Source organism: Primulina eburnea, chromosome 2 (genome assembly GCF_022965805.1).
Source record: "Primulina eburnea isolate SZY01 chromosome 2, ASM2296580v1, whole genome shotgun sequence".
NCBI classification, from domain to species: Eukaryota; Viridiplantae; Streptophyta; class Magnoliopsida; order Lamiales; family Gesneriaceae; genus Primulina; species Primulina eburnea.
In genome coordinates, this window is record NC_133102.1 from 2782210 (window position 1) to 2797440 (window position 15231).

Consider the following 15231-nt stretch of genomic DNA (forward strand, 5'->3'; position numbering starts at 1 on the left):
TATGCGGATTTCCAAATTTCAATTAGCTGGCGTCACACTTTGCTCCTAGATTAGACATTAAACAATCTCTGCGTTCCATCGTTTTTGACTTTCAAGGAAAAAATTATACATACAAATTATTTCGATTTTAAGTTTTGTTTCAAATTAATAGATTTGATTGAGAAATGTTAGATCCGGTCCACGTAAACCCACCTGTTCTACTTGCATTTATCTATGATTCCCCACCATGAGAGGGCTCCTATTATAAGAAGAACACACACAGAAACGCCAAACACAAACCCTTCATGCATGTAGCTTTCTTGCTTTAACAAAAGTGGTTCACTTTCCTCTCTTTCAACGCCCTAACCCATCTTTTTTCTTCTCTTCCTTCATTTCTTTTCTACTTTCCTTTTGCTATGGATGCTTCTCAGTGGACGCAGGTAAATTTAAAAAGAAAAAGAAACTTCTTTCAAGGGTTGGGATTTCTAGGGTTTATTTTAGATCTCAATGTGTTTGCACTTTGTAGATTTTTCTTGATGCCCATTTTTAAAGTCAATCACTTTACCCTAGATTATCAAACCCCACCAATCTTTTTTGCTTTGAATTGTATATGACGATCTTTTTCTCGATATGTTTGTGTCTTGGAAAATAGTGCGCAAGTTTATCTTATAGTATATCATATATAACTTTCTGATAAATAATTCACTTTTGTCAGGGAAAAAAAAGAAAGTGGATTCAGTATGTAATTGATCTTGCTTTTGTTGAAAAGCTAGCTAACATGTTAGATATCGTCTGTTTTAATTCTTCTATTTGTTTACTTTCTTATTTTATATGAATTGATCTCAAGCAAAAGCTTCAGCGTTTCTTGATTTATCATCAACATCATGCACTGATTTCTATTAAATCAAGCTTTAACGTCGATCATGATATGGTGACCCAAAACTATGTTCTTGAGCTCTTTCTCCATTCTATCGTTCGGTTTATTCATCCAAGCTATAGCCTTGTGCATGTATATATATGTATAATTCGATTACCAAATTATTTTATTCTTCTTAATTACTTCTTTTTCTTTTTCTTTTTCTCCTGAACTCGATTAGGGTATTCAAGTTTTTGATAATTCAAGGCTTTTAGGCATAGAAAAGAAGCAAAGACCACCAAAAGATGAAGTTTTAAACTGTCCAAGATGCAACTCAATCAACACAAAATTCTGTTACTACAATAACTACAGTTTATCTCAGCCAAGATACTTCTGCAAGACCTGTAGAAGGTATTGGACTAACGGAGGTTCTTTGAGAAATGTTCCTGTGGGGGGAGGTTCAAGAAAGAATCGAAAATCATCCTTGTCGTCGAAAAAAGCAGCTCAAATTCACAGCCCACCAAAAGTTTCACCTCAAAATCCAAATATTCAAGAAAGGCAAACCCTAAATTTGTGCTTTAATCCGTCCACACCTTTTAACAACTTTAACGGGGTGTCACAGTTTGTTGGTCTGCCAGTTTATCTAAATATTCCCCAAAACCCTAATACCTGTGATCAATCAGGGGGATTAATTAGTTCTTTTGCTAACGGTCCCATGCCTATGGCCGATCAGGATACCAACTCGATAATTTACTCATCCGGTTTAGTTTCTACGCAAGAATTTAAGCCATGCTTGAATTTCTCATCAGATTGTGTAGAAAATAGATATGGGAATTTGCAAGGAATTCAAGATCGTGATATCAATGCAAGCTCATCAAAAATTATTCTTCCTTTCGAGGGTTTGAAGGCAAATGAAGAATCGGATCAAGAAAGAGCCGAAGGAGAAGAGAACGGATATATTTGGAATGGAATGCTTGCTGGATTAAGAGGTCCATGGTGAAATCAATATATTTTTACTGATCATTACAATGAAATTTAGATTTACATGCTGTTTTACTTTGGTGGATTTTCCGATGTAATTTCTTTTTTTTATAAAAAAAATCATGTGACTGATAATTGGCACGTGTTTGGGTAATCTTCTTTAACTTTGTTTTTTTTTTTTTATGCTCATTATTATTTTGCTTCTTGTAAAATGGTTTCCTCTGTTTGCCATGCATGAGTTTAGATTTATGGTTTTAAAAAGTATAAAATATATAGAATTTATTCTTTAATCAATTGTAAAGATCATGCTTTTATATATATCATCTGGTTGACAAAAACTTGTGTGAGACGATCTTACAGGTCGTATTTGTGAGACGGATCTCTTATTTGGGTCACCCATGAAAAAATATTACTTTTTAGGCTAAAAGTATTACTTTTTATTGTGAATATGGGTAGGGTTGACCCGTCTCACATATTATGATCCGTGAGACGATCTCATATGAGACCCACTCCAACTGGTTTTTCACGTTTGTAGATGTCGATTTTGACATATATATTCTGAAAATTGCTAGTGCATGCGTATTATATTTTGCTTTTACCTGCTTCTTTGAATGGAAATTCATCTAAATTAAGGAAGCAAGCGAGATGTGGATCGAATGGAGTTTTTACCATATATTGTGAACGATGGCTATGTATTTAGTGGAGTTGATCACAAAAATAACAAAAAGACAGTATAATTTTAAGGAAAAATTGCATTTTTATTTTTTTTCTGTTATGTATGTTTTGCTTCTATGCTATTTTGGTTCTTTATTTTATCAAGTTTCAGACTTAGCTATGTATCTTTTGATTTTTGATAAATTAAGTTTTTTCTTCATTGAAAGTGTGGATATGTTATTACACACATCAACGCCGTATTGGTGGCACATCAAGGACACGTCAGAAAAATGATTAACATTACCCAAAAATATAGCATAATAAGGCCTAGAATTTGACCATAATAGATTTTCAAAATCACAAATAGATAAACATACCAAACTAAAAATGTTTTCCCTGCTTTTTTATTAAAAAATAAAAAAAAAGATTGCTCGGGTGACCATTAATGTAGCTCCGTTGATGTATGTGTGACAAGATCCCATGAAAATGTATCGGTAAGAAAATCAAATTCTTGATTATTGGTCAAACATTCATCTATTCTATTAATTAGGACAGTCATCGAGATAACTAACTCTCGTTTTGCTTGTTCGTTGTCTAAATGTAAACTATTCTCTCCTCAAAACTAAAATCTTTAAGCATGTATCCTATTTTTTTAAAATAAATTCCGTTTAAATAAATATATATAATAAGAATTCCATCAATTTCTATAATTTCCCATCATCATTTTTTCAAATCTATTTTTCATTAAGAAAATTGCCTATAAATAAAATAAGTACAATAATTTTTTAAGCATCGTAGTTTCGTAGGCAAAATATTTTTTGCTCATGAACATATAAAATTAAAAAACACTATTTTGCAAATATTCCTCTCCTTTTCAAAAATAAAAATAAAAAATGATGGGAGCCACTGACATTCAATCTTGCTGGACAATTTATCCAGCCCACTCAGTAAACTCTCTAGATGTTGGCCCATCACAATTCTTATATTTACGCTTCACCTTTAAAAAAAAATTATTATTATTAATAATCATTATTTTAGTTAGAAAAATATATAGATCTTGCGAATTTTTTTCCAGGTTTCCTCTATAAATTATCTTACAACATTAATCCCCCAGGATTTTGCGTTCTGTATGCCAATTGTTTTTCCAATGACATTGCTATGATTTTAATGACGGGTTTCTACGTATCGTTCCAATTTTATCGGATGTCCCGAATGACGGTTTTCTCATTTCCAATTTCCCGTTCATTTTTTTCTTCACATTGATGAATGTATAAAATAAAAAGTTTCCTATTATTGAACCATAAAATGATGTGTTTAGGATACATGTAAAAACTTGCGTGAGACGGTCTCACGGATCGTATTTGTGACGAATCTCTTATTTGGGTCATCCATGAAAAATTATTATTTTTTATGCTAAAAGTATTACTTTTTATTGTGAATATGAGTAGGATTGACCCGTCTCACAGATTATGATCCGTGAGACGGTTTCACAATAGACCTACTCTTTTTACAATTGGGTTGTAATGATTCAACCATTTTATTAAAATTGCATCCATGTATATATGTTATGTCAAACTAAGTTTAAAATATAAAAAAAAAAAATCCAAATAATATTGAGTGAGTCTCATGTGAGACCGTCTCACGGATCATAATCCGTGAGACGGGTCAACCCTACCCATATTCACAATAAAAAGTAATACTCTTAGCATAAAAAGTAATACTTTTTCATGGGTGACCCAAATAAGAGATCCGTCTCACGAATATGACCCGTGAGACCGTCTCACACAAGTTTTTGCCAATAATATTTTGGCATGAGACGAATGGGTAAAACCTCGGGTTAACGCCTCAAGAGCTCATACTTGATTTTTAATTATTTAAATTACTTAGATTTATTTAATTTTATCATCAATTATATATCCAATAATTAATTTTGATAGATAAAAAATAATATCAATTGATATGAAGCCGAGCTCTATCATACCTTGAATCTTGACCGTCAAAAATATGTTCTCTCTATATCGAGCTTGAGTTGTGTTTAATTTCTATGCCTTAACTTTATTATATGCAAATTCGAGTCACTTTGACTGCGTTCGATGCGAAAAATAACATATTGATTGATTATACATTTTCCGAGTGAATTTACCAAATAAGAAGACAGAGACAAATGCAGAGAAGGAATTCATATAACTTTTTAAACAATACAATCAATTTCCTTGCAGATGAAATTATCGGACAAATAACTCATTAATATAATTGTGACTATTCTTGTATGGATGGAGTCAAATGTCAATGGACAGTAGTCGGCTTCTCGTGAGGTTGAAGAGATGCTCATCAGTCTTCCTCAAAAAAAATTTCTAAAAATTTCATATATATATAAATTTGGTAAATTTAATGAATTTCAGTACTCATTGAGCAAATATTACCAATTCAAAAGAGAATTTTTAGACTTGTAATGTTTAGTAAAACATGAAAATATATCCTCTCCGATCTGATCGATGCTCGAGTTGGGATATAGTATAGAAGCTGTTTACGAATAAAATAAAGTATAAGGGTAAAATTTTTTTCTCATACCTTGATAAACAAATGGTAATGGAACAATGGAAATTAACTTCCATGGTGGTGTAGAAGAAGATCTACCACCTTCACATTGGGGAAAGAAGCGTACAAGAGTGATATTGATTCGGCTCAACATGATCATTAACACGTACTTTTAACCTATCCATGTCGATTCGGGTTAGGTTTAGTCGGTTCGGGTTGAGCCAAAAGCAATATCACACCATGTCTACTTCTTCATGAGTCAGTTTTCTCTGAAGGGAGAGATCAGATGATTAAAAGATCTATGGATTGTGCACATGGTGCAATATCTCCTCTATATATATGTGTGTGTCTATATATATATATATATATATATATATATATATATATATAAATATATATATATATATACACCGTTAATTATTAACTAATGCATGAAACATGCATGATAAGTTATAGGGAGAAATTGTGAGCTTCGTCTTATGTTTTTGTATATTTTTTTATTTTGGTACCAATTTTCTTGAACAAGATCCAAGAATCAACTAATAGTCTAGTTTTGGATTTTTTTTGAAAGTTGACATATTTGTTTGTGATGCAATGGCTAACATTATACCAAATCATAAGATGAGAAGAGTAGGTCTCATGTGAGACCGTCTCACGGATCACAATCTGTGAGACGGGTCAATCCTACTCATATTCATAATAAAAAGTAATACTCTTCGCATAAAAAGTAATATTTTTTCATGGATTATCTAAATAAAGATCTGTCTCACAAAATACGACCCGTGAAACCGTCTCACACAAGTTTTTGCCAGATGAGAAATACTCCGGGTTGAGCATAAGATTACCCGTTAAGAGAAAACATAGCTAAGGGTAATATGGAAATTGCACATGATCCGTACGAGATTGCTTAAATTACAACCACATCGAGCCAAACATTAGTTAATCACGTGGAATTAGGTCATGGATTTAATTATTCAAATTCATATATATATATATATATATATATATATATATATATATATATATATATATAATTGTTTCTAAAGTATTAGTGGAGCAATAGTAATTAATGATGGGGTTATGTAAACATTTGAACAGATCTTTAGGTTAATAACAATAAAATCTTTAACCTTTTGGCAAGTAGTAATTTAGCATCGTACGTATATATATCTTTTCGATTGCATATTTGCGTTGTCATAATTAAGAGGAAAAATAGCATTTTTGGTTTTATATATTTATTTTTTTACGAATTTGGTCTTATATGTTGTTAAATTTCAGTTTTAGTCCGCTATCGTTGATTTGTTTGCAATTTTAGCATTTTTCTGACGAGAAGCTGATGTGGCACTAATGCTGCGTTGATTTGTTACCAACATGATGTTGGACGTATGCAATGTCGCATCAACATTCCCATAAAAAAGACTAAAATTGTTAAAAATTTAAATTTATAGGACTAATAATGAAATTTAACATCATAGATGACCATAATCGCAAAAACAAAAAAAACAAAATCAATTTTCCTAATTAATATCCTTAGGAGAGATGGAACATTTTTCAGTTACAACAGAAAAAGTTCAGATTTTTTATGCATATTTTAAAAAAAAAAGAATTTGACTTTTTGTTGATAGATTCTTAATTAAATAATTAGGTTACAATTGGAGTTATGAAATAAGTATACAAATTTAGAAATCCATTAATTTTACAACTACATATTAGCTTTGAATTTTGATACACTTTTAATACTTACTGAAAATAGGTATATTGCATAATTAATATATTATATAACGCATAATTAATTCATTACAATATTTAATTTTAAAATCCATAAGCGTACGCATCGAATCTTATATATAATTAATTACCAGAATTGGATTAATTTAATTTAGTCAACATTAATCCATCATCGATCTATTCTTAAACAGTGAAATCCAGCTGTGACCTTCCTTATCTCATACACAATAGAATCTTTTCCCTTTCATCCCACAATTATTTTCCCAAGAAAAAGAAAAAGATAAGCGATGCAAGGATGGAGGCATTCATCATGCAAGTATCTAATTTATAAAACGATTAATCAAGAGGCTGCGGTAAAGATATCATCTTATATGATCATGAGTAGGTCTATTCTGAGACGGTCTCACGAATCTTTATTTATGAAACAAGTCAATCCAACCGATATTCACAATAAAAAGTAATACTCTTAGCATAAAAAATAATATTTTTTCATAGATGACCCAAATAAGATATATGTCTTACAAAATACGACAGATGAGTCCGTCTCACACAAGTTTTTGTCTATGATCATTTATATAAATACGTGATATCCACAATTAATTCTACGTAAAAATAAAATAAATTAAAATTTTGGGGTATGGTAGTTGTTGGATTCAGCAAAAGGGTAATGTCCATTAACGAGTTGCTAGTGCATTCAAAGGTGAATATTTATTATCATACGTAGAGACCCACTTTCTTCGGTATCTTTGACTAACCAAAAAATCGAACCGAAATTTATCAAAATCAAACCGAACCAACAGTTGCACACCTCTGCTTATTGCTATAAGGGTAACATAAATTTTTCCTATTGCCCTTTAAGGTAAATTGAAATGATTTAATACATTTGAAGGGACAAATATATATTATTATTATTACTAAAAAAAGGAAATAGTTCTCCCCTAATTTGTTTTGGGTGTGAGTTGATTACAAATTATTAGGATTCTAAATGGTGCGAGAGAAGGTAATCCACAGATTCTTAATAATGTCGTTTACCATAAATATTGATGATGAAATAGAGACTCAGACAGTGAGAAATTATATGAATTATTATCATTATTTAATGAATTTGATTAAAACCGACCAAGACAAAAAAGCACCAATCTGTCGGCTTCTATTAATATTCTCCTCTATTAATACCAAGAAATTGATTAGGTCAAGATATATTATAATACACCAAGACAATTAAATCTGCCGCCGGGAATCAGGTCAACATATTATCACTCCTTCTAATCATTCTAGTAATGATGAAGCTTTTGCCTAAATGTAATTAAACTAACCAGATTCCATTACTTATTTATAAGTAATAAGAGAAGCGCAAATTACTCTTTTAAAAGTCAAGTATGTTATACAAAACTTGCTCAGTGTAATTTACCTATCTAATATGATTTGCAAGTTATTATGTTAGTACGAGATTTACCCAAATACAGATCGGAAAATAGAAGTTGTGAGTTTTTTAAAAAAAGAAGACCATCCAACCGTAATTGCCAATGCTTTGTATCATCACATCAAATGGCCATGTCTTTTTACTTTTCATCAAATTCGCTGAATGTGATAAGTAACTATTTTTCAATGCAAATTCCACATTTTTCTTGCTTTTAGTAAATTCTTGGGATGTATAACAAACTAAATAAGCCATATTAGGTGCTAAATTATTACTTTGATCACTTAAAGTTGAATGGGTGCCCCGCACGTTGGGTAAGGCAAATCTGAAGAGAGAACACAAAATATATTTGACAATCAAATTGGCAAGTAATTCTATCCACATTAAGCACATTTCATTGCCCATATTCATTCATCTAACCAAAGACTTTGAAGATCGATCCAAATGGTATTTCACACATATAGATAAATGAAAAGTACATTCAATTTTAAAAAAAAAAAATTAAAATTATTTGACACAGGAGTCATTCATCAACACCTTCTAACAGACCACCGGTTTAAGTATCACCAAAATCTTGCAAAAACATTTAGGCCAAAAGTCACTGAAAGGCACATGTACAAAGTATGTTCAAACTATACAAAGAATGTGTCCTGCAGTAAAGATTAAACCAATTTATAATAAATACTAACGGAAAAATGTCTTCGTTCTATAAGAAAGCGAGATCTTAGTCTTACAAGCGAACTTCAGATGGTAGAATCAAATAAAATGCCAGGAGGCGATATATGTCCATGCATTCACAAGTTGAATCAAGACGGTTTTTCGAGCCGGTACATTGTAATTTCTTGTTGTTTGAAGTACCGACGGTCCTCTTCATCAACAAGAACTAGGTTCAAATAGTACTTCACACTAAATTTGTTGTTGATGTTTCGATATGTAGGAGTTAGCTCATACGGGCTTAGGAACAATCTAACCGGAATTGATTCACCTGTCAATCAAAATAGTGTTCGAGATGTAAATCATCTTATTTTTCAAATGGCAAAATCATTACAGGTTGTGAACTTCAAAAGGTTATCTAATTTAAGGACCTAAAAAGGGAGGTACATGCGTGGTTACTCTTTATCAACAAATTTGTATATGAATTGCAGCATAAAAAGAATTCTTTTTATACCTCTGACTGGAGTACCATCCATCAGTTCAAACTTGGCAAGTGTCTCTGTCTCTACATGGGTGTTTGTCCCTGATCCTGTTGATTCTCGGCGTCTAATCTCAAGATCCATGTTTTTAATCTTGATTCTCACAAGAAGGAAGTATATTTTCCCTATGATGACATCTTTCAGATGATACCTAGATATTTCAAATTCCAAGTTACAATCCATTAACATGCCACAAATATAATTCAAATGCAATTCTACTTACACCAGAATTCAGAAGCGTAATAATTTTGGGTGACATACGTAATTGAAGTTAAAAGTCATAACATGATTTGTAACTCACTTGCTCTTATTGTACTCGAACTCAATATGAAGACAGTCTTCAATTCCAACTTCCATCTACATATAGAAGATCACATCTTAAGAGAACATATTATAGCGATACCTTGCATAGATGCATCAGAAATCACCAGGTAACACCAATGGAATAAAAATTACTGTAAAGAACAATACCTTGATACTATTATTGATAGATGGAGAAGGGCTACAGTTCCGAACCTGATCCATAGAAAACAGAAGACCAAATTAAGTGATTGGGCAGATTGCAGTAATTGAAGCTTATTAGGGGCAAACATTTGAAGTTATGAGCGCCAACAAAAAGGAAAGCCCAACACATGGATCTTAGAAGGAAAACATGAAAAATTGAAGACTGAATCCTGCCATAACGGCTCCTTCAATCTGATTATAAGATGGTAAAAATTATGAGTAAGCATGGAGTGCAAGAGAGGCCAAAAACCGAAATGTATTTTAAGCATCTTCAAGGTAAAGTAGCAATAAGCAGTGAAGAATTTAAAGAATCTAACAGTTGCAAGAGGTGCAATTATGTGAGAATCAGTCTTTCATGCGGCAGCGAGCAGTGAAGGATTTTAACCATCTAACAGTTGCAAGAGGCGTGACTGTATGAAAATCAGTCTTTCATGCAGCAAGACTATCCTTGTATTGACAAGTAGAGATAAAGTAGTCGGTGTTGAAATGACGAACATATTCATATAATTATGCATCTTTGGTTCATCGACCTCTACACAGACTAAGGTCAGCACAAAATAACCAGGCAATGGCCTCAACAATGGTAATTACTTCATACAGATTGCATCTCTATAAATTATTTATCATAAAACACGACTAGAGGGAAACATGGACATCAATGCATTTCCTTCAACATCAGGGAATTTTGCACGGACAGTGTTAATGTTTCTTCATTAAGCAATTGAGTTTTAATGTTACCACAAAGTCCTGGTATTCCACAATGCTACCAGCATAGCCCCGACTTATGGTCACTTTGAGGACATACCTAAAAGCATAGAATCCCTAAGTTAGGCTGTAATTTAATAGTTGAAACTAGAAACAAGTTACACAGTATAAAGATAATGTTGATTTATGTGGAAAATGTAACAGTGACAGTTTTCTATGAAATTCACACCAGCATTATAACTTCTTGAAGGATACTCACTACATGATAAGCAAACAAGTGTCCCACTGCCATTAAACTAAGTGAAACCGAATTTAACAGAGCTCATTTTGTAAATACCAAAAGCACATTTTATACCTCCCCCAACAGAAAGAGAAACTATTGAAGTGATGCCATTGATTTGTAATAACATGAGCAACATGCCATAAGGAACTATTTAATACGAAACTAGTAACTCACCTAAGCCGCACATTAACCCCGTTATAAGTCTCGTATGGCATCTCTACAGTCGAAAATTCAAAAGGAAATGTTTTCCGCTCATATATTTCTCCAGGAACATCCAGTTCACGAACTAGAGGAAAAGAAGAACGCATGTCAGAACTACTGTGCAGAGGATAGCCTTGCTTACGTGGATGGGAAATTACGCCATGAAGCTGCAATATGCTAGGTGTTCTAAATGGGCTTTTATAGCAAAGAATTGAGAAAATTAATTGATCACCACAAACCATTGCCTACTGCGATGCAAAAAAGTTGGCAGGTGTTGTAAATAAAAAAAACATGGGAATGCAGCACATAGCCAAATTTGCACTTACCCAATGACGTGAAATCATAGAAGTTGCTTTTGTCAAAGTACATTTCTGCAAAGGAAATCAATGGTAAGAAACTGCAACAAGAGGAAAAGGGATAGTGATGAATACTATCCAGTATGCAGAAAGAATCAGCACATGTGTAATTCAATCTTTCTATATGCTTTGATAATGTCTGTCCATATGAATTCTAAAATTATATTTCGAGTAGTAACTATGTATACAACTCAGAAATCCAAACACATAATAGAAGTAAAACCAACTCTATAGCTACTGAATTAAGTGCACAACATATGAGCAGAGAAATACCTATCTGACCAAGAAGCTCAACTTTAATTCCATTGTGTTCTACCTTCTTCCCTGGCAATGGTTCGACTGAAATCTGCAGAACAGTGCACGGATATGCATGGGCAGCATGGCTAAACAGTATGTCATATATTTGTATATAAAACTGAAAAAAAAACTTCTAGATATATGGTAGAATCATTATCAATGACCTAAAACACAACAATACCTGGCCACTGATGTTCTCTTGACTTTGAAAGAGAGGTACCATAATAGTTTGTCCATTTTCTTTCTTCAAAGGGACCTATTATATTATACAAATAAAATGGAGGAAAAATGCAAGGTTGAGAATAAGCAATAAAAACTCGACAGGCAGATCTCACATAAATATAGCAACCAAATGTCTTTGGAAGTAACAACATCACTATTTCTTGAATAATAACAAAAAACAGGCATATAGAAGGGACATTGTAGCATCTGATGCTAAACTATCGATTGTTCTCATAAAATAATGTGACAAACACATACCCGTGTCAGGGTTGTTGAGAACATAATGAACACTTTTAGAAACAAACTACCGAATACAAAAAAACTAAAATGACATCCCAGATAGATTCAATCTAGGTGGATTGGTGTGTTGATCCCACGAACGAATTACAAAAAGGTTCAATAATTTGATCAAACGAAGAAACAAAACCTGCTTTCGGGATTTCCCATCTGAAAACACAACGGAAATGTGGCATGCTGTCTTAAAAGCTCCAATTATGTAATTCTGGGGGACATATAATGTAAAAATTAACACGATAAAAATAGAAACCCTCAAAAATCATTCTAATAAGTTTTGACGATTAACCATATCTGAGATTTAAACCCTGACGACTGAGCCAACCGAAACACCTGTCTGAAAACACCTGCAACATATTGCATCCACAATAACAATCTCCGGTTATTACTACATATGAACAATTACGAAAAATCCAACCCAACAAAACATTGAGGCCACTATATGAGCTGAAAATGCAATGTCTTGCGTGAAATGACAACAGAAATTGCGATTTTAAAAACCCTAAACGATCAGTTCTTTCGATTTCAAATCCATTAACCAAACCATTCGACTGGTAAATAAAATCAACCATGCGTAGTAACTTACTTGGAAGTGTATATACGAGATTTTGAAGAAAATCGCAGGTGATTGACAACGATCGTCGATGAGAAATGCGATGGGTAGAGAAAATAACTCGAAGTCCAAAGCCAGCCAGAAACTTTGATTTTTTAATTGTTTAGTGAAATTACTCGAAGTCCAAAAACTTGATTAATTTCAAGAAGAAATTACAGGTGACATTTAAAAAACGTAAAGTTTTTTTTTAATTTATTTTATAAAAAAAACTCAATAAATTAACTCTCTAAATATAAACTCAATAATAAATCTCAATTTATAGGGTGTACAGGATATAACGAAATGGATAAATGTTTATTATATCCCAAAAAAATTTCAGGAAGACTGATCAAAATGTGATAAAGTTTAAATTATGATTAACCACTTATTTGATCTTACTATATATATAAATAAGAAAAATTGAAAATAGTCTAATATATAAAATTGTGATCTTTTTTATTATTTTTATTTTAGTATATATATAATATTATGTCAACGAAAAAGTACCTGATTTTTATAACAAATCGGAGTAAAGTAACAAGACAGCAGGAGGCAGGGAAGTCACATCCACAAAGATTGTAGTGAATTTTCGAAAATAAACAGCTTCGCGGGGCTCTTAGCCTTGGTTCCTCTTAGAAAGGTACCCTTCTCTTATTGGATTCGAAACTTGAACTCGGCTTGTGTTCTTTGAAACTTTAAGAAAATTTCCAATCACAGCTGATCCGAGATGTTCAACTCAGCAGATTTTACTTTGATTTCAACATGACTTACGTGGGAGCAGGAATGATTTGCTCAGCTCCCATATAGTGATTCGTCCTTGCTATTCGGAGATGTTCTTTCTTGGAGACTCATGTGGCCGTTGATAAGCGAAAAGAAGGGAGATTGGTTCCCTCAAAATCTCGAAGAAAGCAGTATGAAGAGCCACAATGGTTACAAAGTAAAGCACTCATTTGGTTTATCAGGTGTCACTTGCTTCTGCTTAAAATTGAAATATTTGTGTCATGTTAGCCAAGGCATCGACAGCGCAATCAGGTGCATTGTTGCTCCATTTACGTTCTTACTCTACAAAGCATTCGACATGGGAAATGTAGACGGAGACTGCAAGTGTCCTTACGCTTTAATATACCGAAACACGGTGATTCTTGGTGTGGAAGGGTTCTCTGCACTTCAACACCATTACTTGCAGATGTGTTATGTTTTCTTCTCTTTCGCGATTCTGGCTAAGCTTTTGAGAGACGTCGCACCCGAGAGGTTCAGAAAATGGGTTCCTCTCCCAATGGCAATGGCCGTACCGTTCCTCGTTGGGGCATATTTCGCCATCGATATATGTGTAGGGAGCTTGGTGGTGTTTGTTCGGGGTACGCTAATTCATTGGTTCCTGCCGTTGCTTCTAGTTTGATTTGCGGGGGTGGATTGTATTGGAATTTTGATGCTTAATGAATTAAAATTAAGCAAATAAATCAATGTGTTTGATTTGGAAAAATTCGAAACGAAGAACGAAGCTTAATGAACGAATATTAAGTTCGATGGTTCTGAATAAAACTCGAGAAGAGTTCATCAAATGTTTGAAAGAAATATAAACGAGTAGTCGGAACATGTAAGGGACGAAAATCGAAGAAGAAGAAGAAGAAATCGCGTGTACAGTAGCCGGGGCGCACTCGCGCGCGAGCGGGTGCCTGCAGGTCTTCGTGTCCCTTCGAATTTTCTGATATCTTTTCATTCCCTTGGCATTGTTCGAAGAGTGTGGTCAGTTACAATGGTCAAGGGACATCTCTATGAATGAAACATCATGTCTTTTAACATGAAAAACATTAAATGCTTTATATTTTTAAAAATCAAATTACATAACATATCATATGCATATTGTCTTCTTCCTTCTTCAACAAGAGAAAGTTTATCCATTTCTTTGTGAAAGAACTTGAATATTTGAGTGCTCATTATTCAAGAGTTGTAGTTGTATCTTGAGAGAAGATTGTCACAAACCTTTAGCACATTGTAAGAGGCAAATTCTTCTTAAGGAGAAAGTGTTCAACACTTGCCTCTATAAAGCCATTCATTTGTTTTCTTCTTGTTTATCCTCTCATATTTGAATACCACAAACAACAGATTGTGGGTTCTTCTTCATCGATTCTGGCTTTAGCCAAGATCAATCCTCCGATTTGCATTTACTTTTCGCCTTGGAGATTAATTGATTTTAGAAACAAGAGAACATGAAACTAGGCTAGTGGTAAAATGTAGTTGATAGATTGTTTTCGGTTCTAATTTAGTTTGTAAATTGAAAAAATCATAGTAAAATATGATTCCTATCCAAGTAAAATATTTGGTAAAGTAAATCGATGACATGTTAAAAGGAGATCAAACTCTTTCCATCGATTGGTTAGATGCTATTGGAAAATCCACATGTTTTCGGGGTGTTTAAGTAATTATT

General features: G+C 33.0%; 2 protein-coding genes across 3 annotated transcripts; one reads left to right on the forward strand and one right to left on the reverse strand.

Moving 5' to 3' along the window:
* Positions 1 to 265: 265 nt before the first annotated feature.
* Positions 266 to 1970, forward strand: LOC140824476 (dof zinc finger protein DOF3.7-like). Its single transcript, XM_073186061.1, has 2 exons — positions 266 to 419; positions 1077 to 1970. The coding sequence occupies exons 1-2, from the start codon at positions 396 to 398 to the stop codon at positions 1833 to 1835; spliced, it is 783 nt and encodes a 260-aa protein (XP_073042162.1). The 5' UTR covers positions 266 to 395; the 3' UTR covers positions 1836 to 1970.
* Positions 1971 to 8711: 6741 nt separating this feature from the next.
* LOC140819319 (vacuolar protein sorting-associated protein 26B-like) lies at positions 8712 to 12951 on the reverse strand. 2 transcript variants are annotated; one of them, XM_073179352.1, is made up of 12 exons: positions 12798 to 12951; positions 12501 to 12558; positions 12345 to 12419; positions 11877 to 11951; positions 11672 to 11744; positions 11369 to 11413; positions 11016 to 11127; positions 10592 to 10658; positions 9821 to 9865; positions 9651 to 9706; positions 9325 to 9500; positions 8712 to 9141 (listed from the first exon to the last, which is right to left on the reverse strand). In XM_073179352.1, exons 2-12 carry the CDS (start codon positions 12501 to 12503, stop codon positions 8963 to 8965), a joined length of 906 nt encoding a protein of 301 aa, XP_073035453.1. In that variant the 5' UTR covers positions 12504 to 12558; positions 12798 to 12951; the 3' UTR covers positions 8712 to 8962. The 2 variants fall into 2 exon arrangements, with proteins under 2 accessions (XP_073035453.1, XP_073035461.1); XM_073179360.1 differs by lacking the exons at positions 12501 to 12558; positions 12798 to 12951 and having other exon boundaries at positions 11016 to 11209; positions 12345 to 12417.
* Between the last annotated feature and the right edge of the window lie 2280 nt (positions 12952 to 15231).